Genomic DNA, 27,976 nt, shown 5'->3' on the forward strand with positions numbered 1-27,976 from the left:
CGGAAGGCAAAAGTGACATACGTTTCTATTAATCTCCCCGTTTATAAAGGGTTATGCATTTAAATCTCTGCTTTGTCTTGGTCTAACAAAGAAAGGCACTAAAACGAGACAAAAAAATGAAATTTGAATTCAGAAAACAAAAAATACAAATAAATGAAAACTAGAGTGAACAGTTTACTTTTTATTTGTATAGTAAATGCAGAAACTCAATTGTCAATTTATTTAAATTTATATAAATACTGTAACTGGAAAATAACTAAATGGACATGAAATGACCTTTGTAGAATAATAAAAGTTTAATCAATGAACAACTAAGTATGAGTGTATCACAATTATGTCTAAGAATCAAAACAAATGCTGAGAAATGATCTTTAAATCATTCAACATTCCATGACAAAATCATGTTTTCTAAACTTGTGTCTTGCTTTGAATCCAGAAAACAGCAAAACAACCTTCTTCCATTTTGACAAGGGCTGTTTAAACATACATACAGTAACAGTAAAACGCTCCTGGCAGCCCAACAAGTCCAAAAGTTGTTCTATGGGGAATGGATAGGCCAAGACCTTGCTTAGTCATGCATATATCTCACATATGAAATGTCACATTTGGTCTGATTTCATAATTTGGTCGACTACAACCCACACGTAACATGGTAAAGTGATCAATTCTACTGCTAACATAACTGTATGTAAAGAATGCCTAATATTGTAGTAAATCTCAGTCAGAATAGTTCAATTTGACCAAGTCTTTCTCCCTTAAAGTGATATTCCTTTGTACAAAAACTGTATTTAGATTAAATTAAACACAAAATGTTTCTGATTCCACAGAAAGAGCTAGTAGCTCGGAGAATAGAGTGATCCTGTGCAGTGTGTAGTTACTGTCATGGTAACAATATTAACTATGAACCCTCTGGCAAGAAATCATCTGGTCATAAACCATGGTATATTGGCAATAAATTATCGCGATGTGATCTCTCATCGTACTCTCTCTTTGTTTTGCCAACGGTTTCTTGTCTTACAGATCCCTGAAAGGTAAGTAGCAACAACAAACATACTCTAAAAGAAGGGTCCGACACAGTACATTTGAATAACTTACAGCTATGCACATAAACAGAAAATGTACAGCGCGTTTGGGTACAACACAATTCACGAGGAATCGTTATTATTATTAATCACAGTGAATGCTTTATTTCCCCCCAAAAAACAAGCAAGGAGATCTTATCTGCCTATTCTAAAGAATGTAGGGAGAGAGTCAAAATAAATGGTCTTTCTAACTTCCAACTCACTTCAGCAAGCTTGACTTATCAAAGAGACAAATGTATGGATTCATTGTCAGCATTGTATGTGATTGTGACTGGCTATTCTGCACAACATGACTATATGTAACAAATGATTTAATTGAAAGTGCATTACAAAAGCCCTTTATATTAAACAGATAAACATAATATCATACTTTCTCGATACTGCGCCTCATACAAAAAAAGTCTGAACATATTTTTCCATTTGCAAACTACTCAAACAAACAAAACCAAAATGTAACATATGGTTTACATAGATAGCTCCCATATCCAAAGTGCTTTTCAGAGAGATGGTAGGCACGTTCCTCACCTTATCACTATGAGTAGTCTTGTCATAAAATGTTCATAAATAATAGTCTCGGATGTCAGTTCAGCTCCTCACCATGAAACAAGATGGGGTTCGTCTTCCAAAAACACAACCCCACATTTCCCTTTTTTATACATTTTGTGCTAGATACAAAAAAAACCTGTATTCCATGTTGAGCATGTCCATTTACCTTTCACATGAAGGACATTTAGGTTACATAGGAAAATATTTTATCACCATGACCATAGTTTTATTTCCCACACGCAAAGTCGTTATCTTTTCTTCCCAATAGTCACCCCTGGTAGTTACATGGTTAACTGACTATGCAAAGTGTTTCCCTAATGGTGGGTTGTTGGCCCCCATGTTCTTAGTGGGTCTTAGCATTGGGTTTGAGGCTAGAAGCAGTTGTTATACTATTTTCTGGGTCAATGGCTAATTCTAAAGACTTGTGGTGAGGTGCTTCACTGTGCAAACATGTTTGGGAACCACTGCTTTAGAGGCTAACAGCTCTGTACAGATGACTGAGAATAGTACCAAACTTTCTGATTGTCTTATATGACATGGGACCCCAGCATTCTGCTCTAGAAAGTTCTGGGAGCTGAAACGTAACTTTTAAAAAGAGCCTAAGTTCAGGGTCATAGAGCTCTATGTGGTGAGCACTGAAGTAGTGGCCATTCTGGACTGTTCTACAGCTTGAGAGGAGAGTTACTGCAGCTGTCTGCCCAAGATGATCCTAGATAAGACATTCATCTTTCAGCGTGCTCCTGAAGTGAACTGTGGGAGCCTGATCTCAGTGCATCATTCCTGTGAGGCTGAAGAGGCCTGAAACCAGCCAAGTTCCTCTGTGGTAATGCTAGTGACAGAGACTGAGCTCTTTCCTCACTGAGCACTTCTTACACTGCACCACGCAGCACCAGTGGAAGCGACAGAGACAGTTCTCCTCGAACACTACCGTCTCGTCTCGGTAGCCACGCTCACAGCACAGCAGGTCACAGCCGCTCACGTCCATGGCTGTGCTGTTGCACATGCGGCCCCGCGTGCCCAGCGAGCCTGTCTTCCTGTTGGGTGAGCAGAAGTCGGGCGATTCGGCCGAGTAGATCAGGTCCTGTTTGTCCGGAGGCTTGATGTTCTGGCCCACAGGAATCAGGGTCTTGCCATCGTTGCCTCCCATCACCTTGGAAGCTCCATTAAACCTCTCCAGCAGGCGATCACCCACCTCCCGAAAGTGAGGCATCTTTTTCCAACAGGTCCGGAGTGTGCAAGACCCGGACAGGCCATGACATTTACATTCAGTCCTCATATAATTCCTCACCGCCTGTAGTTAAGACACAGAGATAGATAGGTGAGATAAAAGCAGACGCTATACAGAAGGAATTTACCCTCCCCCTCTTGCCTCTGGCCTTCACAGAGCTCCCAGACCTTGACAACAGAACAGAACAGAGATCATTCAGTTATACTTGTGCTAACTAACCCATTCTGGCTGCATGCACTGCTCTAACCTCTTAGTAGCTCTTTAAGATCACGTTGTTGTTTCTACATTTGGGCTCCCTTTGCTTCTTGTATGTTATTTTTCCAAAGATGTCCTCCTGAGACTATAATTGGCCAAACTACACAGCCACTCCTCCCCATTTACCTGTCTCTGACCCCTTGGAAAGGTTTTGGCTTGTGTGACAGTGTAACATACTGTGATGAAGCAATACTGACAAGGGTGAGCAAGTCCCAGGAGATTCAGAGCAATAACCTGTAATTACCTTCTCAAAAGAGCAGACAACCTCCAAACTGAGTCAGTGTTTCCCCTATATTCATTTAGCAGCGATGGACCACCGCTGCTAAATTCTTTCCACCGCTTCTGCCGAGACTCGCTTTTAAATGGATAGTCGTTGGCTCAATGACTGGAAGTATATGGGAACAGCTAGCATGTCATCGCGCTAACGCTAGTAGCAATGCACCACACCATACACAACCTTGCCACCGTTGCTGAAAAAAATACTACGGGATCAACGTTGCAATGTTCCTCTCTCCCTATCAACAAGAAAGTCATTGTGTTTCAATATTTCACTTTGTCAACATACATGTACTTAGTCCTTCATAAAGAGCTGGGAAAATCACCGTTTTATAAGGAGAAATATTAGCAGCTACTGCTTGCCTTAAAGGCTTGAAAACAAACTGTGTGGCACACACTTGTTTCCCTGTTCAGAAACACGATTTTTTGTTCAAGTATCAGTTTACAGTGTTATAGAACTATGGCTAGAGGCTGTCTTGGATGATGCATTGGATGAAAGGAGGAACATTCAGCTAGACAATTAAGACTTTCAGCGTCTAAACCTAATTTTCATCTTTGTTAAAAAAAAAAAAAAAGTAAGCATCAGGTGAACATAATCCAAAACATTTCTGAAGTATCATCGCCGGTACTTTTGCTTATATCAGCACAGGTCAAATAAAACATATGAGATTAAGTGTGTTTGGAGTGAATGTTAAAAAGTTAGCTCCACCGCCTGGCGCTCTATAAGCTACTGCCTCTGGGGCACATTAACACTGTGCAACTGCAAGAATGGGTTCGAATTCGACCCACTGTTCTTTCCTACCTATATATATCCATTGTAATAAAGCATGAAGAAGTGTGAAAGGAGTGGGACTGCCACACCCGTTATTAAAAAAAGAAACGTTTCGCTGTACCAGTCGTCCTGCTTCGTTGTTGTGGAGATCGATCAACGTCCTGATGTCACTCTTGCCCTTTTTCCTCTTGGCATCCATGAACTGCTTGGACTTCTCGTAGCCAAACTCCACGTCGTCTCCGCAGCCGCCCCACTCCCACTTGACTCCCTCGCCAGAGGTGGTGGTGGAGGAGGAGGCAGGCCGGGGGGGAGCCCTGCTCCTGGTCGCCTCACAGCCACACTGCAGCAGCTCCCCCATACTGCAGGCCTGCGTTACCGCGTGGGTCACCCCAGCCGCCGTGATGGCGTACACAAACGCTGTCTCCCGGATATCTGAAAGATCACACAGACACGCGCACACACACGCACGCACGCACGCACGCACGCACATACACACACACACACACACACACACACACACACACACACACACACACACACACACACACACACACACACACACACACACACACACACACAGGATTGTCATCAGAGGAGTGAACAAAGAGTGACCCAGGGCACTTAGTGCTTTTCCAATTTTTATTTGATTTATTTTGTATTTAACCTCTAACTATGCAAGTCAGTTAAGAACAAATTCTTATTTACAATGACGGCCTACAAATGAGTGGGCCGCCAGTGTTTATGCTAATGTAGGCCCTAGTGTTATTGTGTTTCAATCCAGAGTGTGACACTACAGACTTGTGGCGAGAAGAACCAACAACCTCTGCAGCATTCAAGACTGTTGCTTTGTGCGAAGGTGTTAAAGTTCACAGTTAGCCATTCATATGTTAATCCAAGCAGAAAAGTACCCAGGGCCTTGCCTTGGCTCCAAGTTAGAGCAGGCCCGCTGGAGCCAAGGCCCATCGAGACACGGGTGCCGGCCCGCGTAGATGGAAACAGAAAGGTCGGATCCTTTTGGGTAAAACACTGGGGTAAATCCTCAATACCCCTGGTATCTCAGACACAGCTGCAAGGCTATTTCTGTAAAAGGGGGGCTTACCACCCTGGCCCAGAGGGATGTACAGCTGCAACTGCAGATTCCCCTGTTCTTTGTTACTTTGGAAAAGATCCAGGTGTATTTTAGGCCAGTTGTCGACAACATCTCTATTCACTGTTTCTAGCTGCTATATTTTCAGGAACTGGGGGAAGGGAGGTAGGCAGTTAGCAGTCCATTGTGTCGAGGCTAAAATGAATGACTTATTTTCTGGAGCTGGAAGACATGAGCGTGCAGTCACCGCTCTGCCCTGTGCCAATTCCATATCGCATGATTCAGTGAATGGGATTCATTAAATCTAGTGAAACAGAATCGGTGCCGTGCGAGGGCCCTGCAGACCAGCACCCTGTGATATGAATACCAGCTGCCTGTCTGCACACCCAGTGATGGCTCCATACAGGCCTGTTCTGTGTGTGTGGCGTCTCCCTGCCAGCCCCAGCCCCAGCTCAGCCCGAGCCTTGCCCCAGCCTCAGCCCATCCCAGATCCAGCCTAGCCCGAGCCCAGTCCGGCCTAGCTCAGCTTTGACAGTCACCTGAACAGCCCCAGCTCCAGCCCTAGAACATCCCACCTGAACACACCTCATCCTGATTCCTCCTCAGTCCTCCCTACATACTGCGCCAATAAAGCCCCTCTCTGCCTGCCTGTCATGTGCATTGTGCAGGCCATTCCCTATCACACACCATCACTGTTTGTTCTCAGGTTCAACCAGCTGTATAGATCTGGGGGGGAAAACAAATGTTCTCCTCCCAGGCCAATTGAGTGTACAGAAGGGGTAGAGCTGACTAATTCAATAACTTCTGTTGAGACTCCTCTTAGGCCAGTCATGTCAGCTGCTGTTGCAGGAGGTTTCATACAGCCTGTGTCCCAAATGGCACCCTATTCCCTTTAAAGAGCACTACTTTTGACCAAGGCCCATAAGGCTCTGGTCAAAAGTAATGCACTGCATAGGGAATAGGGTGCCATTTTAGAAGCGTCCATAGAGGGATTGAAGGGAGACGTCTAACAGTCACACCTGTTTACTGTTTCAGCAGGAGAGGTGTAACTGGAGAAAACAACTGCAGACAACTGTTTAGCCCCCCCCCCCGAATCTCTAAGGAGTTCAATGTCTAGGCAAGTTACAGTGTTGTTTCAGTTAAGAGCTATTTCCCTTAGCTTCGCTCGTCTTTAGCTACTACACCAATGTGTAATGCAATCATCATATCTATATTGGATAGAAGACGTTCAATTCATAAAGTTAAACGAAACTTTATTACAAACACAATCAAAAAGTGTGTCTGTTCAGTTGTACAATGTGACCAACCCTCTTGACTAAGATGATAAAAACCCAGTTACATGACTATGAGAGAGAGGAGATTATGAAAATGTATATCTCTTGATTTGAACACCCTTTTATAATTTCCTCCAAGACAAAAATTCCAAACTTCTCCAGCAGCCTACGCCTGGGCTTGCCTGGGAGATCACTTGGTGCCAGAAGGGGCTTCACGAGGAATTAGCTAATCTTTTTTTAATACTCAATCTTTGAGTCAATGACGCATGGGTTCAGGTAAAAAAAAAAAAATTTAGGGAACCCAGGGCCCCTCTCTATAGCTGTACATGTGACAAAGCCTGACGAGTGTGAATACTTTTTAGTGATTGATTTTGCTTCCATGTGTCACAGTCAAGTCTTGTACAGCACATATCTAATAGAATACCTGAAATCCATTCTATTAAGTCATAGAACAGTGAGCACACCAAGAAATCCCTAAAGATGCACAAAATAGACGAATACACTTACTCCAAAACTATACACATTCCACCTTAAAAATTATGCATAGCCTTATATTGCATAGCTTTTACTATAATCTGATAATTGACTCAATGCAGCTGCTCTGTTGATCTCTGAATGGCGAAAACACATATTTCTTTCATCATGCAGAGGCCAAGGCCATAAGCCCCTCTCAAGCCCTCAACTTCGAGCCAGAGGAATGTTCAAGAGTATTCTGACTATAGCTGGACATTGGTGTTCACTGGATGCACACTACTGTGCCTTAACACAGGTGTGAAAAAAGGATTGTATTGAAAATACATGAAAAATCTGTAAGCTTAACAACTGTCTGCCCCAGTGGAGCAGTGAGAGACTGATATAGTACATGACTTTAAGTGTTGGTGGTATGGAAAATGTATGAATGTTCATTTATATTTATCCAATTTATCCCATGTCCAACTGGGATAATTTCATTGACATTATTATGACATTATGTCACAATATCTCATCTCATTCAGAGAGGAATGTGTGCAATGTTAAATCAGTATGTTTTTAAATAATTTGTTTTTGTATATACAGTACCAGTAAAAAGTTTGGCCACACCTACTCATTCAAGGGTTTTTCTTTATTTGCACTATTTTCTACATTGTAGAATAATAGTGAACACATCAAAACTATAAAGTAATGTAGTAACCAAAAAATTGTTAAACAAATCAAATTATTGTTTTATATTTGAGATTCTTCAAAGTAGCCAACCTTTGCCTTGATGACAGCTTTGCACACTCTTGGAATTCTCTCAACCAGCTTCATGAGGTAGTCACCTGGAATGCATTTAAATTAACAGGTGTGCCTTGTTAAAAGTTATTTTGTGTAATTTCTTTCCTTCTCAATGTGTTTGAGCCAATCAGTTGTGTTGTGACAAGGTAGGGGTGGTATACAGAAGATGGCCCTATTTGGTAAAAGTCCATATTATTGCAAGAACAGCTCAAATAAGCAAAGAGAAATGACAGGCCATCATTACTTTAAGACATGAAGGTCAGTCAATGCGGAAAATTTCAAGAACTTTGAAAGTTTCTTCAAGTGCAGTCGCAAAAACCATCAAGTGCTATGATGAAACTGGCTCTCATGAGAACCGCCACAGGAGACGAAGTCCCAGAGTTACCTCTGCTGCAGAGGATAAGTTCATTAGAGTTAAATGCACCTCAGATTGCAGCCCAAATAAATGCTTTGAATTAGTGCAAAGAAACCATTAGTAAAGGAAACCAATAAAAAGAAGAGACTTGCTTGGGCCAAGAATCAAGGGCAATGAACATTAGACCGGTGGAAATCTGTCCTTTGGTCTGATGAGTCCAAATTTGAGATTTTTGGTTCCAACCGCCATGTCTTTGTGAGCGGACGATCTCCGCATGTGTGGTTCCCACCGTGAAGCATGGAGGAAGAGGTGTTATGGTGTGGGGGTGTTTTGCTGGTGACACTGTCTGTGATTTATTTCGAATTCAAATGCACACTTAACCAGCATGGCTACCACAGAATTCTGCAGCAACGCCATCCCATCTGGTTTGTGCTTAGTGTGACTATAATTTGTTTTTCAACAGGACAATGACCCAAAACACCTCCAGGCTGTGTATGGGCTATTTGACCAAGAAGGAGAGTGATGGAGTGTTGCATCAGATGATCTGGCCTCCACAATCCCCCGACCTCAACCAAACTGAGATGGTTTGGGATGAGTCGGACCACAGAGTGAAGGTAAAGCAGCCAACAAGTGCTCAGCATACAGTGGTTGCTCCACTAACAGTTTTGCGATTAGGCTTCGGGACTTAGAGGTCATTTGTGGTTTAGTACGGTACCCTGCGTCACCACTTCATTGCTCCAGACCAGCGCAAGGGGGAGTTAGAGCACTGATTATGCTTTTGGATCCTACTCTGTCTCTAACTGAAAATGAATGGGTGACTTAAATCTAAATAGAAACTGATAATTGTGCACAACTTCAGTATTACTTGCTAAAACTGTTGTTACACTAAGGTTTTTATTATTTTATTTTGTTAGGATTATTTTGGTTTTACTGTAGTACTGTAGGCCACTCATGACCGGTCACGTTATACAGCGCCTGAGTAGCGCAACGGTCTAAGACACTGCATAGCAGTGCAAGCTGTGTTGCTACATACCCGTGCCGCCCTCGACTGGGAAACTCATGAGATGATTGTAGGTTTTTGGTTTCTCTCCCTCTAAAAACAGAAATAAGTAATTCTAAATAACAAACTGGCTTTATTTACAAATTAGTAACAATGTCTCACCCCATGTTCAAGAATGGCCTTTTTCTCCCTCATTTTACGTTATTTGAAAACAAAATAATCTCCAAAATATTGTTATTTTTTAAACAAAGTGATTATTATTAATTCAGAATGATATAAAAGCTCATTGGATATTCTCACAGATATTTTATTAACCCTGTAATTAGCAGGACAATATATATTGGTCATATTGTTCATGGCTCCCGAGTGGCGCACAATGGGATCCATAACGAATTACTATGGGAATAAATATCACTGAATTACAGAAATATCCTCCAATCATCTATATGTAATTATTGGCGGAGAGTCACATCATATTTTTCGATATACTGCAGACCTACCATAGGCGACATGAGTCTCACTACTTTTTTAAATTTATTTTATTTATTTCACCTTTATTTAACCAGGTAGGCAAGTTGAGAACAAGTTCTCATTTACAATTGCGACCTGGCCAAGATAAAGCAAAGCAGTTCGACAACATACAAAAACACAGAGTTACACATGGAGTAAAACAACATACAATCAATGATGCAGTAGAAAAAAAATATATAAGACTATATACAATGTGAGCAAATGATGTGAGATAAGGGAGGTAAAGGCAAACTACTGTTGAGTAATGTGCTGTTAAAAGTGGTGTAGGTCTTATTTATTTAAAGAGCATATTGAAGTTAGTGTAACCTTAATTTAACTAGGCAAGTCAGTTAAGAACAAATTCTTATTTACAAGGACAGCCTACTCCTTCCTCAACGTCAGGGAATTGAACCCCGGTCTCCTGCACAAAACAGGGATTCTTTAGCTAAATAGCCCAGTACTGTACTCCCGACCGTCACGTTGTACATCGCCATATTTTCCATTCCATCCTAACGGAAACCCAGAGGGTTTTAAACATTTTCTTGGAATAGAAACACCATAATATTAATCAAATTAATTAAGCAAGTACCAGTCAAACGTTTTGACACACCTACTCATTCCAGGGTTTTCTTTATTTTTACTATTTTCTATCATAGTTTTGATGTCTTCACTATTATTCTACAATGTAGAAAATAGTAAAAATAAAGAAAAACCCTAGAATGAGTATGTGTTCTAAAACTTTTGACCGGTAGTGTATATTTATACAGTACGAGTCAAAAGTTTGGACACACCTTTTCATTCAAGTTTAAAAAAATATATATTTTCTGTTCATATGTGTAAGCAGGAGCCTCAGCATAGGAGGAAGGTATAAATATATAGGCTTGTGTAAATATGTCTTTCTCTTTTCAGCTGTTTGACCAATTGGGTGAATAAACTTGGTTTGAGTTCTGACTAGTTGTCCGTTAAGTTCTGACAAACGGAATGAAAAACGAACAGTTGGTGTTGTCGGGAGGATTCACCACAAGTTTTTGTCAAACTGGAGAGTCCAAATTAGTGGAGCAGGAGCCGGCACAAAAAATAATAAGGTAGGCACAGTTCCTACACCTACAGTGGCTTGCGAAAGTATTCACCCCCCTTGGCATTTTTTTATTTTGTTGCCTTACAACCTGGAATTAAAATTGATTTTTGCGGGGGTTTGTATCATTTGATTTCCACAACATGCCTACCACCTTTAAGATGCAAAATATTTTTTATTGTGAAACAAACAAGAAACTTGAGCGAGCATAACTTTTCACCCCCTCAAAAGTCCCAAAGTCAATACTTTGTAGAGCCACCTTTTGCAGCAATTACAGCTGCAAGTCTCTTTGGGTATGTCTCTATAAGCTTGGTACATCTAGCAACTGGGATTTTTGCCCATTCTTCAAGGCAAATCTGCTCTAGCTCCTTTAAGTTGGATGGGTTCCGCTGGTGTACAGCAATCTTTAAGTCATACCACAGATTCTCAATTGGATTGAGGTCTGGGCTTTGACTAGGCCATTCCAAGACATTTAAATGTTTCGCCTTAAACCACTCGAGTGTTGCTTTAGCAGTATGCTTAGCATCATTGTCCTGCTGGAAGGTGAACCTCCGTCCTTGTCTCAAATCTCTGGAAGACTGAAACAGGTTTCCCTCAAGAATTTCCCTGTATTTAGTACCATTCATCATTTTTCAATTCTGAGCAGTTTCCCAGTCCCCGCCGATGAAAAACATCCCCACAGCATGACGCTGACACCACCATGCTTCACTGTGGGGATGGTATTCTCGGGGTGATGAGAGGTGTTGGGTTTGTGCAAGACATAGTGTTTTCCTTGATGGCCAAAAAGCTCAATTTTAGTCTCATCTGACCAGAGTACCTTCTTCCATATGTTTGGGGAGTTTCCCACATGCCTTTTGGCGAACACCAAACGTGTTTGCTTATTTTTTTCTTTAAGCAATGGCTTTTTTCAGGCCACTCTTCCGTAAAGCCCAGCTCTGTGGAGTGTACGGCTTAAAGTGGTTCTATGGACAGATACTCCAATCTCCGCTGTGGAGCTTTGCAGCTCCTTCAGGGTTATCTTTGGTCTCTTTGTTACCTCTCTGGTTAATGCCCTCCTTGCCTGGTCTGTGAGTTTTGGTGGGCGACCCTCTCTTGGCAGGTTTATTGTACTGCCATATTCATTCAATTTTTGTAAATGGTGCTCCGTGGGATGTTCAAAGTTTCTGATATTTTTTTATAACCCAACCCTGATCTGTACTTATCCACAACTTTGTCCCTGATCTGTTTGGAGAGCTCCTTGGTCTTCATGGTGCCGCTTGCTTAATGGTGTTGCAGACTCTGGGGCCTTTCAGAACAGGTGTATATATACTGAGATCATGTGACAGATCATGTGATACTTAGATTGCACACAGGTGGACTTTATTTAACTAATTATGTGACTTCTGAAGGTAATTGGTTGCAACAGATCTTATTTAGGGGCTTCATAGCAAAGGGGTAAATACATATGCACGCACTACTTTTCCGTTTTTTATTTTTTAGAATTTTTTGAAACAAGTAATTTTTTTCATTTCACTTCACAAATTTGGACTATTTTGTGTATGTCCATTACATGAATTTCAAATAAAAATCTATTTAAAATACAGGTTGTAATGCAACAAAATAGGTAAAACGCCAAGGGGGATGAATACTTTTGTTACCACTCATTTTGATATCTTCGGGAGATGAGAATCGTAGGCTGAACAATAATAGGCTACGGACCTAGAAAGCCTGAGTTTATTTAGAAGTCCCATTGTGTTACGACCGGTTGTAAATATATGGTGTAGGGTAGGTTCCATAAGGCTAGGTCCCGAGTTGAGGTGTTCCTCTGCGAGATCCATGTAAATATATGGTGTAGGGTAGGTTCCGTAAGGGTAGGTCCAGAGTGGGGGTGTTCCTCTGCGAGATCCATGAGTGTCACTACAGTGTAGGGTAGGTTCCGTGAAGGACAGGTCCCTAGTGGGGGAATTCTGAAAGAGGGACGAAAGTCCCAGCCACAGTGGCCGTGAAGCCAAAGGGTGTGCGTGTGTGTATGAACGTTTGAAGATTATTCATGTGTAGTAGCAGTAGCAGTAAAGAGAGATTGGTTTATGCCTTAGTGGTGCGGGGAAATATGACAGATTAGGTGAATTGACAGACACAAAAGTATCATCCAGCACCAAAAGGTGTAGTATGGAGTAGTGACCAAACTATTGATAGCCTAAGCTGTTACTACTCAACGCCGTTGGGGGGTGACGCCGAGTCAGTGTTAATGGATAGGGCTTTTAGAAGCCAGGAGACTCCCGGAGTGGGATGGGTAGAAGGGCAAAATGTTACCAAAGCATTAGAAGCATTAGAAAGGCATATGACCAGCACCAAGAACCAAATAAATGGTGGGGAAAATTAGCCAAATTGGACAAAATTGGTACACATTATCCCGTAGATGGAAAGTTTAAAACCAGCCAAGAGTATAAGGATGCAATCGTAGTGTGGAATATTGAAATCAGAGAACGGACCAAACTACATTACACAGGCGTCCTAACCATGGCATTTTATCAGCAGCGGATAAAACTGGAAAAAGGGAAAAATAGAGACCTACGAGGTAAAATGGAGCAGGCAATGGACAAGAATGAGGCGACAAATATAAAACGAGGCATATCTGAAGGGAGTGCGCATAGATCAGATCAGGGGTGTCCAACCCTGTTCTTGGAGAGCTACCTTCCTGTATGTTTTGGACAGTCGTGAGTTGGTGAGGAGTGAGGAATTTGGGCCAAGGTCAGGTCAGATGAAGTGAGAAAGAACACGCATCACTAAATTCTGTCTAGCAACAGAGATGCATTGGCTGTCCAGATGTGTAAGGAGGAGACACGGCAAAGGAGGGCTTGTGTAAATATGTCTTTGTCTTTCAGCTGTTTGAACCATTGGGTGAATAAACTTGGTTTGAGCTTTGACTAGTTCTCCGTTAGTTTTTCACTCCATTTTTCAGAACCTAACACTCTCAACCAGCTTCATGAGGAATGCTTTTCCAACAGTCTTCAAGATGTTCCCACATATGCTGAGGCCTTGTTGGCTGCTTTTCCTCCACCTCATCCCAAACCATCTCAATTAGGTCAAGGTTGGGTGATTGTGGAGGCCAGGTCATCTGATGCAGCTCTCCATCACTCTCCTTCTTGGTCAAATAGCCCTTACACAGCCTGGAGGTGTGTTGGATCATTGTCCTGTTGAAAAACAAATGATAGTCCCACTAAGTGCAAACCAGATGGGAATGTGTATCGCTGCAGAATGCTGTGGAAGCCATGCTGGTTATGTGTGACTTGAATTCTAAACACTGTCACCAGAAAAGCACCACACCATCACACCTTCTCCTCCATGCTTCACGGTGGGAACCACACATGCGGAGATCGTCCGTTCACCTGCTCTGCGTCTCACAAAGACACGGGGGTTTGGACCAAAAATCTCACATTTGGACTCATCAGACCAAAGGACAGATATCCACCGGTCTTTGCTCGTGTTTCTTCGTGTTTCTTGGCCCAAGCAAGTCTCTTTTTATTATTGGTGTCCTTTAGTAGTGGTTTCTTTGCAGCAATTCGAACATGAAGGCCTGATTCACATAGTCTTCTCTGAACAGTTTATCTTGAGATGTGTCTGTTAATTGAACTCTGTGAAGCATTTATTTGGTGCTGCAATCTGAGGTGCAGTTAACCCTAATGAATGTATCCTCTGCAGCAGAGGTAAGACCGGGTCTTCCTTTCCTGTGGTGGTCCTCATGAGAGCCAGTTTCATCATAGCGCTTGATGGTTTTTGCGACTTGAAGAAACTTTCAAAGTTCTTGAAATGTTCTGCATTGACAGACCTTCATGTCTTAAAGTAATGATGGCCTGTTGTTTCTCTTTGCTTATTTGAGCTGTTCTTGCCATAATATGGACTTGCTCTTTTACCAAATAGGGCTATCTTCTGTATACCACCCCTACCTTGTCACAACACAACTGATTGGCTGAAACGTATTAAGGAAAGAAATTCCACAAATTAACTTTTAACAAGGCACACCTGTTAATTGAAATGCATTCCAGGTGACTACCTCATGAAGTTGGTTGAGAGAATGCCAAGAGTGTGTAAAGCTGTCATCAAGGCAAAGGGTGGCTACTTTGAAGAATCTAAAATATATTTCGATGTTTAACACTTTTTTGGTTACTACATGATTCCATATATGTTATTTCATCATTTTGATGTCTTCACTATTATTCTACAATGTAGAAAATAGTACATCTAAAGAAAAACCTTCCTTATTAATGAGTAGGTGAGTAGGTATATCAGTGGAGGCTCCTCAGAGGAAGGGGAGGACCATCCTCCTCAGCGAATTTCATAAAAATATAATACATATCATTTTTAGATAAAACTATACAAAATATATTAATGTCACCAAATAATTGATTAAAACACATGATTTTTTGCAATGAAGGTCTACAGTAGCCTCAACAGCACTCTGTAGAGTAGCAACATGGTGTAGCTGGAGGACAGCTAGCTTCCGTCCATCTCTGGGCACAATGACTTCAATACATAACCTAGGCGGCTCATGGTTCTCACCCCCGTCCATAGACTTACACAGTAATTATAGCAACTCCAACCTCCAACCTATCAGAGCTCTTGCAGCATGAACTGACATGTTGTTCACCCAATCACAGGATCAAAGAATGAATCTAGTACTGAAAGCATAAGCTACAGCCAGCTAGCACTGCACTGCATCCAATGTGGTGAGTAGTTGACTCAAAGAGAGAGAAAGACAACAGTTGAACAGTTTTGAACAAATTCATTCATTCAAAAATGGAGGAGCAAGAGAGAGAGAGAGAGAGAGAGAGAGAGAGAGAGAGAGAGAAAGAGAGAGAGAGATTTAGTCATTTTTGTCACTTTCACTTAATTAGCTAGCAAATGCAGCTAGCTAGTTTAACCTACTCAAACACCCGGGTCAAACATAGAGGGATGCTATGTTAGCTAGCTGGCTATGACTATCCAACACTGGAACTCTTCCAAGTCAAGGTACAGTGCATTCGGAAAGTATTCAGATCCCTTCCCTTTTTCCACAATTTGTTACGTTACAGCCTTATTCTAAAATTGATCAAATAAAAGCATGTCCATATCAATCGACACACAATAACCCATAATGACAAAGCGGAAAAAGTGTTTTATTTTTTATTTAAGCAACAACAACTAAAACTATATATACCTTGTTTGAAATAGTATTCAGACCCTCGAAAGTGAGCTCAGGTGCATTCTTTCCATTGATCATCCTTGAGATGTTTCTACAACTTGGAGTCCACCTATGGTAAATTCAATTGATTGGACATGATTTGGAAAGGCACACACCTGTCTATATAAGGTCCCACAGTTGACAGTGCATGTCAGAGCAAAAACCAAGCCATGAGGTTGAAGGAATTGTCCATAAAGCTCAGAGACAGGATTGTGTCGAGGCACAGATCTGAGGAAGGATACCAAAAGATGTCTGCAGCACAGTGGCTTCCATCACTCTTAAATGGAAGATGTTTGTAACCACCAATCCTCTTACTACAGCTGGCCGCTCTGCCAAACGGAGCAATCAGGGAGAAAGGGCCTTGGTCAGGGAGGTGACCAAGAACCCGATGGTCACACTGACAGAGCTTCAGAGTTCCTCTGTGGAGATGGGAGAACCTTCCAGAAGGACAACCATCTCTGCAGCACTCCACAAATCAGACCTTTATGGTACAGGCCAGACTGAAGCCCCTCCTCAGTATAAGGTACATGACACCCCACTTGGAGTTTGCCAAAAGGTACCTAAAGGATTCTCAGACCATGAGAAACAAGATTCTCTGGTCTGATGACACCAAGATTTAACTCTTTGGCCTGAATGCCAATCGCCACGTCTGGAGGAAACCTGGCACCATCCCTATGGTGAAGCATGGTGGTGGCAGCATCATGCTGTGGTGATGCTTTTCAGAGGCAGGGACTGGGAGACCAGTCAGGATCAAGGGAAAGATGAAAACCTGCTCCAGAGCACTCAGGACCTCAGACTGGGGTGAAGGTTCACTTCCCAACAGGACAATGACCCCAAACACACAGCCAAGACAACGCAGGAGTGGCTTCGGGACAAGTCTCTGAATGTCCTTGAGTGACCCAGCCAGAGCCCAGACTTGAAACCGATCAAACATCTCTGGAGAGACCTAAAAATAGCTGTGCAGCGACACTCCCCATCCAACCTGACAGAGATTGAGAGGATCTGCAGAGAAAAATGGGAGAAACTACCCAAATACAGGTGTACCAAGCTTGTAGCGTCATACCCAAGAAGACCTGAGGCTGTAATCACTGCCAAAGGCGCTTCAACAAAGTACTGAGTAAATGGTCTGAATACTTATGTAAATGTGATTGTGTTTTTTATTTTTAATATATTTGCAACATCTTCAAAAAAACGGTATTTTCGTTGTCATTATGGGGTATTCTGTGTAGATTGATGAAGAAAGAAAACTATTTAATCTATCTTAGAATAAGGCCATAACGTAACAAATTGTGGAAAAGTCAAGGGGTCTGAAGACTTTCCGAATGTACTCAAAAGTTTGGACACACCTACTCATTCAAGGGTTTTTCCTTATTTTTATATTTTCTAAATTGTAGAATAATAGTGAAGACATCAAAACTATGAAAAAACCCATGTGGAATCATGTAGTAACCAAAAGGTGTTAAAACCTGTTGAGGCCAGGGGGCAGGATCTAATCCCGGTATTGGGATTCATTGTCATGTGACCATGGCGGGGAATTCAAAACTGCAAGAGTAATTATTTCAAATAATCAAATAATCAACTATTTTCCTCCATTTGAAAGATATATCTCCTAAATCTAACCACGCTGTCCGATTTTCAGAGGCATTACGGAGAATGCATAAAGTTAGGTTATGTGAGGAGAGTACATTGACAATAGCTGCGTGTAATGTTTAGCCAATTCAAAGAAGGGCATCAACAGACAGAAAACTAGCTAGAATTATGCACTTACCTTTGACAATCTGCATCAGATGACACTCATAGGACATTATGTTATACAATACATGCATTTTTAGTTCCATCAAGTTCATATTTATATCCAAAAACAGCATTTACAGTCGCGGTGAAATTCAGAATTTTTTTCGGCTCGAATGCACCCAGTGAATCCAGCATTACAAATCACGGAATTACTATTCGAAAACATTGGTAAATTATAATATTGTCATTCAAAGAATAATATATTATCATCTCGTAATTGCTACCGAATGGCCAGATCTCAAAATAACTTTACTGGGAAATCACATTTTGCATAAACTGGGTACTATGCTAACAACAATAAGCTATATGCTAAGCTAAGCTATACCGTTAGCATTAGCATCATCTAATATCGATAATAACATTCTAAATATCCCCTTACCTTTGATTATCTCCATCAGAAGGCGCTGCCAGAGATCCCAGGTCCAGAACAAATGTGGTTTCTTTTGACAAAGTTCATAATTTATGTCCAAATAGTTAGCGTTCAGTAGGCTCCCACAAAATGAGGTGGGCAGTGTAAAGTCACGTCGAAAAGCTAAAGAAAACCTAGTAAATAATCTATTTACGTTTGTTTAAACATGTCAAACGTTGTTTAGCATTAATCTTTTGGTCCATTTTTAACGTGAAACATCAGTAAACATCGGTAATATTTTCACACAACCTATCAAGTGTCTAGAATAAACGATAATGACAAAGACACTCTTCTCAGATTCATGCGCAGGCGCAAAAAATGAAGTGATGACGTGTCAACTTGTAAGCTTTCTAATTCGGTCTGTATTCATGACAGATGCTTCCAACAACTTTCTAAAGATCGTTGACATCTAGTGGAAGCCGTAGGAGTTGCGAACTGAATCCTTTCTCACTGTGGTATCTTTAAAACAATGACACTAAATAGTACAGTCACAAAATTCTCATTTTTTTTAATCTATTTTTCACAGGTTTTTGCCTGCAATATGATTTTTGTTATACTTACAGACACCATTCAAACTGTTTTAGAAAATTCAGAGTGTTTTCTATCCAAACCTAAACAATAATATGCATATTCTAGCTTCTGAGTTGGTGTAGGAGGCAGTTAAAAATGCGCACATATTTTTTTCCAAAATTCTCAATACTGCCCCCTAGCCCGTAGAGGTTTTAAACAAAGCAAAATATATTTTATATTTGAGATTCTTCAAAGTGGCCAAATGGACAATGACCCAACAAACCTCCAGGCTGTGTAAGGGCTATTTGACCAAGAAGGACAGTGATGGAGTGCTGCATCAGGTGACCTGGCCTCCACAATCACCCGACCTCAACCTAATTGAGATGGTTTGGGGTGAGGTGGATCGCAGAGTGAAGGAAAAGCAGCCAACAAGGGCTCAGCATATGTGGGAACTCCTTCAAGACTGTTGGAAAAGCATTCGAGGTGAAGCTGGTTGAGAGAATGCCAAGCATGTGCAAAGCTGTCATCAAGGCAAAGGGTACTAATAATAATAATAATAATAAGTATGTGTCCCAAATTACACCTTTTTCCCAAAGGTATTGTACTATATAGGGAATAGGATGCCATTTTGGACTCAAGCTAAGTGTGTCACATTCATAAGGAAGGACTACTGAAGGACCTAGAATGTGTGGTGGTTGTTTTCTCTCCAGGAGTCTGGAGAAAACATCTCCGCCAAGCCAGGCGACGCAAAGCTCCCAAATGATGATTGACAGAGAAGCAGACAGAAGCAGGAACATTCTGACAAATTAATATTGAGTTGCATTCCTGAGGTGGCAATAGAAATTACATTCAGACTATATTATGATTATTATATCTAATCACAACCATATATTGTCTCTGAGCACGTCTAACTACTTCATTATAACCATGAGACAACATGTCAAAGCAGCCAGCAGGGATCGCAGTTAACCTCTGGCATCGAGAAGTCAACACAACAACAGCTCTGGTTTATATGTTTAAATATAGAAAAAAATTGCCTCAAGTTATTTTTGCAAAGGGAGAATAATGTAAGCTACTTTGTGCAGCAGCCCCAGCCCACCGCGTGCATGTGAGAAAGTGAACCTGTCTTTGCAGATCTCCCTGCACTGACAAATGGTCATTAGTGGTACATCTTGATAATTGTGCTGAATGCTTCAAAACAGAGGAGCACTTAAGCCTTACCTAAAGACATGGAGGAATTTACGATTAATTACCATTTTACCTAGCAGTTTCTCCGAGTTCTCTAGTTCTCAGTGAAAGGAGTTGCTAATGTTGTAGCCTAATCCTGACAGCAAAATCTCTTCACTCAATTTACACTCAACTAAAGCCACAAAGATGCTACTCAGATCAGACTGTCTATGAACTGATCAGTCCAATAAGTGGTCACATACCACACCACAGGCACTCTGCCCTCTGCTGGCCTTCAGCAACAAAACAGGAAAGTTACAAACCAGAGTTTTCAGGAAGATGACGTATGTAATCTAGCACTTTAGGAGGTATCATCTTAATACCCAGATCTCCCTCATTGTGCGACCAAAATTATGTTAAAGCACCCGCAGAATACTTAGCTTTGCCACAGGAGATTACAGGCTTCGTCTGGAATTGCTTATATGGCATGAGATATGTTTAACTCAGAATTTAGTCTTAAGAACTAAGTAGAGGTTCTTTGAGACAGAAAATCTTTAAGTGAAAGTTAGAATAGGCATTTCTTGTTATCAGATTACTGACGATCAGTGGCGGTTCTAGACCATTTCAACTGGGGGGGGCCAAGCTGGGGCCAGTTGTACTGTTAGAGGGGCCAGTTACATTAGACGTTGTTGTTGTCATATCGTTTTCTTCACTGCATTGCAGGCATTAGCAGGCAAAAGACCATGTTCATAATCATTAGTGTTCCGCGTTGCCGCTGTCTAATAACGGATGTAAAAAAAGAACGATGGCAAAAATTTGTTAAGTAAAAATGATTTCATACTCCACATTTAGGGGGGCCACAAGGGGATCCAAAATTGTTGTCTCAGGGGCACCCCCCCCCCCAGAACCATTCCTGCTGACGATCAAGAACAGGAATTTTGTCAGTGCCAGCGGTATGTTAGCACTCTAATTGTTTTGAAGATGAATGACATCCTCTAAAGGCCACGTATTAGCTAAATAGTTAAGAAGATAAAACCGATAAAGGATACACTGTATTGGATGTAAATGGTGGCTTGTTGACAAAACACTTCCTTGTTGGTACACACAGAATGGTCTCTATGAACCACGAACTGAAAGGTGAAAAAGGACGAGACATCGTACAAAAAGCAGGACAATAATTGCATAGTAGCAGACTACATTAGTTTTATTTCTGACTTCAAAGAGCACCGTTGATGTTAGAGATCAATGGTTATGAGAAGCAATTTAGGACATCATTTGGAGTGTGCAATTTAATGCAAAAGAGGAGCAGTCAAGTGTAAATCTGTCTTGTAAACATACAACAGATGGCCTTGTTCTCCACTGTACTCGGGATCAGACCTGAAATTGATGTGCGGCCATTGGCTGTGCACTCAAAGGGTCAAGGGTCACATCCTAAGTGATACACTTTTGAACCATGAGAAAGGCACTTAGATGATCATTCTCCATGTCAGGCAGCGTGTGTGTTGAGGTATTGGAAAAACTAGGGGGTAATTATTAAAGGTTCCTATTTATTTCCACAACGACAAGTCCTCACTCACCTTGTTGGAGTATTTTGCCAAAGTACTTGTTCTGACTGGTGCAATTCCAGCGGCGAAAGCGAAACTGGTACTGGCACTCCCGTACACCCAGCTTGGCACCCTTGGCGACCTCGTGGACAATCTCTGGCTGGGTCTGGCACAGCTCGGCCTGCTTTCCCACTAGTCGCTTGGTCTTCCTGCAGATACTGTTGGGATCCATAACCAGAGGGCTCCCCACTGCCCTACAGGGAAGCACACAACACATAGAATGTGACTACAACTCCTGTGTCATACTACAGTGGCATAACATTATTATGAGGTCTTGTTACATTTCAGAGAAGTATCTTACCTAGAAGTAGCACTAAAGTTAAATGAACGTGTTCTTCTATCAGGCAGTTTGGTTACTTGACATCACATAGTTGTGCAAAAAAGACATTTCAGGTGTGGAGAGAAATAGTAAAGCTGTGCTGATCGTCAGGGAACATAGAAAAGAGAGAGAAAGTTGCATCTTAATTGCTGTGTTTCTTACATCGCGTTGACAGATGTATGTTTACACTTAGGTAAATTGTTTATTTCAATTCTTAATGGGAGTACGGGCCTCAGGTCCAACACTGTGAACTCTCGCCAGTACTTCCCATGACAGTTGCTATGACATAATGTGAGAACAGCCCTATCCCCCTGTTCCCTCTATTCAATAACTCTGACTCCAGTTCAGCTGATGTGATCTGTAAACCTCAAGTCCATTTTTATCATTATGTGGGAGTAGGAGTGAGTGAGAATACCTCATTGCTTTTCACTCACCCCTGTCACAGCTAATCTTTCTAAGTAATAACATTCATCTGCCTCGTGAGTTTGTTTTAAGAAGTCAAACAAGCGCTCTTTCCAATCCCTAGCATGGCGGTCTGATAAGAAGCATGAGACACAGGACATTTGCTCTTAAAATGTAATGCATCCCATCTCCGGTAAGTCAATTACTTTATTGAAGTAGAAACCATTTATATATCAATGTCTGAAATGTCACTGTATATCTGTGATTCAATCAAAATACAAATAATTTGTACAGTTAGATGTACCTTTTTTAGTTATAGCGTCATGGAAAACTACAAACTGAATTGGCAACATGCTGTACACTTGTCCTTGAAAGACTGAAAAATAGCATAATGGCTGCACAGATTAAGCAAATAGAAATTCTTAAAAGCCTAATAATTCACATTGTCCTAAAAGTGGGGAGTGAAAAGCAACTTAATGCCCACAATGTGAGTTATCTCCGCTGAAGTGTGAGAACTTGACTCCGGCAGTCCAGCGTCAACGACTTCTGGGATCCAGACATCCTTCAATGTATTGACAACGTCTCCATAGAAACGAATTACAGGGGAATACATCTCAAGCACGCTCTAGTATTCCTACACAGATCTGACTCCAATAAATCCACACCCCTGTGTAATTAAGATCTGCAGATGCAGTCCTTAGCAACCCCTGATTATCTGATGTGTCATGGCCTTCAAACCTACGTGAATCTGTGTGCTAGGATCACAGTTTGAAATTGGCTCAGCGAGCTGCTCACAAAAATAAGGGACCAGGATTTACTGCAGTAGGTGTAGACTCGTAAAAAATAGCAGCCCGTGTTGGACAGAGTTTCTTCTCTAAGTCCTATGTCATTGTTAAAGCCAAAGGCAAACCCTCCTAGCCCAATTCAAAAGAAATGCTTGAATATCACATGAGCAGCTGATGCAGCTTGAACAATGACAGGGCCGTGCCTAGCTTTTTGGGGGCCCTAGGCAAAATGTTGTTGTGTGCCCCCCCCCCCCCCCATTTTTTCATGGGGCGGAGAAAATGTTGCTATTTTATAACAAACTTCATGCAATCCTGCTCATTTTGCCATGGGTCAATATTTAATAGCTGGCTAAACTAACTTACCAATCTACAAAAATATTGCTGACATGGTCTAATTGAGTGATTGTCAGTGACTGACATAACAAGGGAAAAACTGCTGCGTAACCAAATTTCAAAATTGCACCTTGTGTAGTCTACTATTCTAACTCTCAACATTAAGTTGAGACACGGACTGAGTTCAACATTTAAAAAAAAATAATATTAATCAATGCAAAACTTTTGTCGGGCCCCCTAGCAACCGTGGGGCCGGCCCGGAACACTGGCATTGACCAAGTCTGAGTATGGTTCCAGCAATATGTAGATGAAGACATTTGTCTGTCTTGACCACCATACTGTGTTCCAGCGTTAATCCAAACCAGCGCTAACCTGAACAGGATCCTAAGAGGAACATGATGCTATTAGTGTTGAATATAAAGGATAGGGCTCTTTATAAGCACACATAAAAGGAACTACAAAATCAAGCAATCAATCTTCCCTGTCCATGCAATGTGTCTGTATTCCTTTGATTTATCAGTCACAGTAAAGCCCCTGGACATGATAACGATGAAACAGAGTCCAATCATAACATAAATGAGGATGTATCGCCATCTATGCAATCAAGAGGCCTCTAAGCAGCGCTTCGCATTAAATAGCATAGAGATAACCAGAGACCAAAATAGAGCGGGAAACACTGATAAAAGGACAAGTATCCAAATAATCAGTCTCAATGTAGGCCGACATGATCCTTTGGAGATAAGCCGTTTTTCTAGCTGTACGTGTACCTCAAGTTACATTATGAATTGCATGGCCGTAGATATGTGGCCTTTTTCCACTTTGCAAACGAGTGAATTTCATCCTCCTTAATCCTCTAAGTATGCTGGATATGAAGTCAGTCACGACAAGGCTGGATCGCTAGCTAGAGAGAGTGGCTTGGGTTCAGCTCTGTGGTCCGTGGCTCAGAGCCATGGCCCAATCATCGCTAGAACTCAACACTAAATCAAGTGACTGGAACCCGGGGTCCTGCATGACACCGATGCACCGCTGCTGTCTGTCACATGTTTGTCTTGCAATAAGTGAGGATAGCATGAGGCCTACGTGTGCACTGAAAAATCCACAACGTCTGGAAATCGGCAGAGGCCACATACTCTGTGGTTAAACAGTGTACATAATATCCCTGGCCAAGCCTTGTCATTCAATCTTTATCTGATCCCATCTCTCTGGCCTGGATTGGATATCATGCAATTTTCCAGAAAGATGTGTTGCTTTGAAATGGGAGTGAGAACAATAAAGATCTGGTATAATGAAGTGCTTCTCTGCAGGTGATGCAGAGCTGTAGACTGGCCCAGGACCCATTCCAAGCCGGGTGAGTGGGAATGGCACACGCTATATGCATACCTGTGGGCCACGCTCCTGGCTGCCTGCCAGACTATGACCCACACTTACCCAGGAGGATCAGGAGGTTACTTGTCCTGAAACCTGCAAAGGCATTCCACACTCTCTGGTCTCACTGCTCTCTGTCCAAATGATTAGAGCCTAATCAAAGAAGCTCTAAAAGAAGAGGTTTATCTCTGGACGTTTCATCTTCCCCACAAATTACATCCCGTCTGTCTGGTCACGCTGACAATAATTTGCTTCAAAAGACAAGGGGTAGAGAGACAGGAGTGTGATGGCATGCCCAGCTCTCAACAGAAAGCATCTTTGTCCTGTCAAACTGCAGGACCTCCAGGTGTGCTCACCTGAGTGCTCCAATTTTGTCTTAGAGGAGAGATGTTCACAGTTCAGCAGTACTAATAGCTGGCTATTATCGAGATTGGATGAGATGCAAACATGAAATGGTTTTATTTATCTAAACATCCCCCTTCAGATGTGCATGTCTCAAATGAATGTATTATACTTAATAACAAATCTGGCTCTGTCTTTTTTAAGTCTCATACATCTCAGAGTGCTGAACAAAGAATTGTTTTATGATGACATATAGGCACTGCCTCAAGGTCCACCTAAAATTCCAACTCTGACAGCACTAATATCTTCTTTTTTTTTACTACAGACAAAGGCAGACCTCCAAAAGTTGCAGCTGCATCTTTCTGTCTAGCCAAGGCATAACGTTAGGATCTTTCGTTTTTATTTTACTTTTTGATTTACTTATTAACCACATTTTATAGATTCGTTTGTTATCAACAATAAAAATGCTGTATAGAAAAAATATTGTGTGGTAAATGAAGAAATGTTGGGAGACTGACAGAGATTGTTTTGTCAATCGTAACAATTTCTTTGAGTAAGGTTGCAATATGGTGAGAGGTTAAGAAAACCACAATCTTTAATTGGAAAGTAATTGAAGACAAAGCTTCACAGTGCGGTCAAGGTCATAAAACGTGTTACCATGTTATGACACTTATTACACAAGGCTATTTGAATAGTGGTTGTATCAATAGAGTCGGATCCAGAATTGTATTTTAGTGCAATATGCAGAACATGGACACAACATCAAAAACATGGACACGCGTGCATAACCTAGCCTACAAAACATCAGATGACAGAAACACTTCATTCTGGGAAACTTCATTTCCATTTGCAACTAAACTGGAAGCACATGTTAATTGTATGTAGCATGACTTACCACCATAACCCAATGATATTGACCGGACATAGGAGAATGAAAAACAGGGCAAGTTGAGTCCGAGATAATAGAATCGTCATGATGAGAGTATCCTAACAAAAAAAGTTACGTTCAAAAATTAGAGCCGTCAATTAATGTGTTGTTGTTTTCTTGGGGCGTCCTGCAGAATTGGTGATCTGCAGGATTTAGAACCTCCACGAAACGCGCAAAAAATCCATTGAACTCCGCTTTGGGTGCATCACTAACGTTCGATTACTCGGTCAAGAGGGAAGAAACATCCGTGGTGAAATGTGTTAACCTCTTCATAGTCCTCTCTCTGGCAGACAGATTCAAAGCGCAAATGCCAGAGGAAGAAGTGACAAGCACGTCTTAACTAAAACACACAAATTCCAATTGCACAGCGATTTTAATCTGGCAGCAAGGATACTACAGCCCGGGGGTGATGGGATGCAGCCAGACCTTGGGCAGAAAAGTAAACCCAATGACCCAGCAGATTCCGTGTGGACAATTAATGTTGACGTTATAACGCAAAAGTAATAAATTGTATTGGCCTTGGTAACATTGGTTGGATTTGTGCGTTGCTCGGCATCGAAATGGTTGTTCATAGTCAAAGCGCACAAGTTTACCCAGGTGTCTGCGCGCTCGTGCACCCACCTTCCCCCCACACCCGTATTCAAGTGGGAACGTATTTTCCTTGGATAAGAAATGCGCTCATCTCCAACCCGGTATGACGTTGCTTCAGGGCAAGTGAAATCCTTACTGTCGCTCAGAAAAACTGGATAATTACTTGGACGAGCCTGTGTGCACAAGGGAATTTTGTGAAATGGGAGAAAGAGAGAAACATTTCCCTTGCGTGTTTACAGTAAAGAAATAAGACCTCACGGGAATGGAAGAACTCATCTCAGGTGTTGCAAATAGGCATACCTCTGCCATATTTGCCCATATCTGTTGATAACGTAAACATGCATACTTTTGGGGAAACTATGTATCCCCTCACCTGTTTTTCTATAATAAAGTAGGCTAATAGACCAGTAAACACAACTTTCATTGCAACTACAACAGCTGTAGAAAGGCAATAACATGCTAAACTATTTCTTGACAGACTGATATCAAATAATGTGTTTCTGCTCATCCCTTCATCTATATTTTTATTTAGGCCAAGTAGCCTAAATGTATCTAGGCTATTACCTCCATCTGTGCTCAAATCTATTTTATAATGTTTCCATTATAGGCCCTAATCTATCGAAACACCTGCCCTCAGGGCTTTTTCTTTGCTGAGTTCACATTCTATTTTTGTCATATTAGTCATTAATAAATTATTTACAATATTTTCAAGACAAAATGACACGTTGTGCCCATGTGTCATACATGCCTTACATAGGTATCATTGCCATGTTTATATCTCCCTTTAGAGTGGCCAATGGCATCCCAATTGAAATTCAAGATCTCCGCTCTCTTGTAGCCCGTCAAAGATTCACCTCTGCATTCCAATACAGTGAAGCAATCAATCACAATACAGACACAAGCAAACAGGTAATAGCACTAGTCTCATTTACATTGCTCATGTCTCTCTCTCGATAGCCCCGCACAGCAGAGCGTAAAGAAGAGGAGCCGTTTGTCTATCTCATGACCAGGTCTCTTTGATTCGTACCTTTTTGTTTTTATCTCCAACTTCAAAGGTGAGATACGGAAGAGTTTTGTCTAAACCGCAGGTGTGTCACGGTAGCGATAGTTCCGTTTATCATTAGAAGTGATATCTGGCTTAGCCTCAATGTATGGTAGGTTGAAGTGCATCAAACAGTAGCAGAGCAACCTTGGGTCATGTGACAAAGCAGAAATTCAATCAAATATTATGTTTGTTTTTTTTTAAATTGGTGTGTGACCTACAGTAAACTCATGATCAGATGTAGGACAACATTCAAAGTAGACTGATGTGTGTATTTTGTTTTTTTTTATGCAATTTTGTATCAAGTTTGAAGTGTCTCTTTATTAACCACATGCAGAAAGTGCATGTCCCAGCTTTGAGTGCAATACATTACATTTGACCTAATCCAATAAATATGCCTACAAAAGTTTATCCTTACATTTTTGGAATTCCTGCAATACATTCCCTGCTATTTATATCAATATGTGACTT

General features: G+C 41.4%; 1 protein-coding gene across 6 annotated transcripts; it reads right to left on the minus strand.

Annotated features, from left to right (window-relative positions):
- Nucleotides 1-163: 163 nt before the first annotated feature.
- Nucleotides 164-27,976, minus strand: LOC115156104 (protein Wnt-6). Of its 6 annotated transcripts, none has more exons than XM_029703410.1 (5): nucleotides 27,491-27,976; nucleotides 21,700-21,812; nucleotides 21,372-21,592; nucleotides 4,281-4,591; nucleotides 164-2,919 (listed from the first exon to the last, which is right to left on the minus strand). In XM_029703410.1, exons 3-5 carry the CDS (start codon nucleotides 21,568-21,570, stop codon nucleotides 2,458-2,460), a joined length of 972 nt encoding a protein of 323 aa, XP_029559270.1. In that variant the 5' UTR covers nucleotides 21,571-21,592; nucleotides 21,700-21,812; nucleotides 27,491-27,976; the 3' UTR covers nucleotides 164-2,457. The 6 variants fall into 6 exon arrangements, with proteins under 6 accessions (XP_029559270.1, XP_029559269.1, XP_029559268.1 ...); XM_029703409.1 differs by having other exon boundaries at nucleotides 21,700-21,817; XM_029703408.1 differs by lacking the exon at nucleotides 27,491-27,976 and adding an exon at nucleotides 25,840-25,925.

This window comes from Salmo trutta, chromosome 20 (genome assembly GCF_901001165.1).
Source record: "Salmo trutta chromosome 20, fSalTru1.1, whole genome shotgun sequence".
In the NCBI taxonomy this organism is placed as follows: Eukaryota; Metazoa; Chordata; class Actinopteri; order Salmoniformes; family Salmonidae; genus Salmo; species Salmo trutta.

Bases quoted from the DNA above. Each gene is read 5' to 3' on its own strand.
- LOC115156104 (XM_029703406.1), bottom strand. From the start codon at position 25,919: ATGACGATTCTATTATCTCGGACTCAACTTGCCCTGTTTTTCATTCTC. The intron at 21,593-25,839 runs GTAAGTCATGCT...GCTTCCCTGTAG, and splicing joins AATATCATTGGGTTATGGTG to GGCAGTGGGGAGCCCTCTGG. The intron at 4,592-21,371 runs GTGAGTGAGGAC...GTGATCTTTCAG, and splicing joins TGGCAAAATACTCCAACAAG to ATATCCGGGAGACAGCGTTT.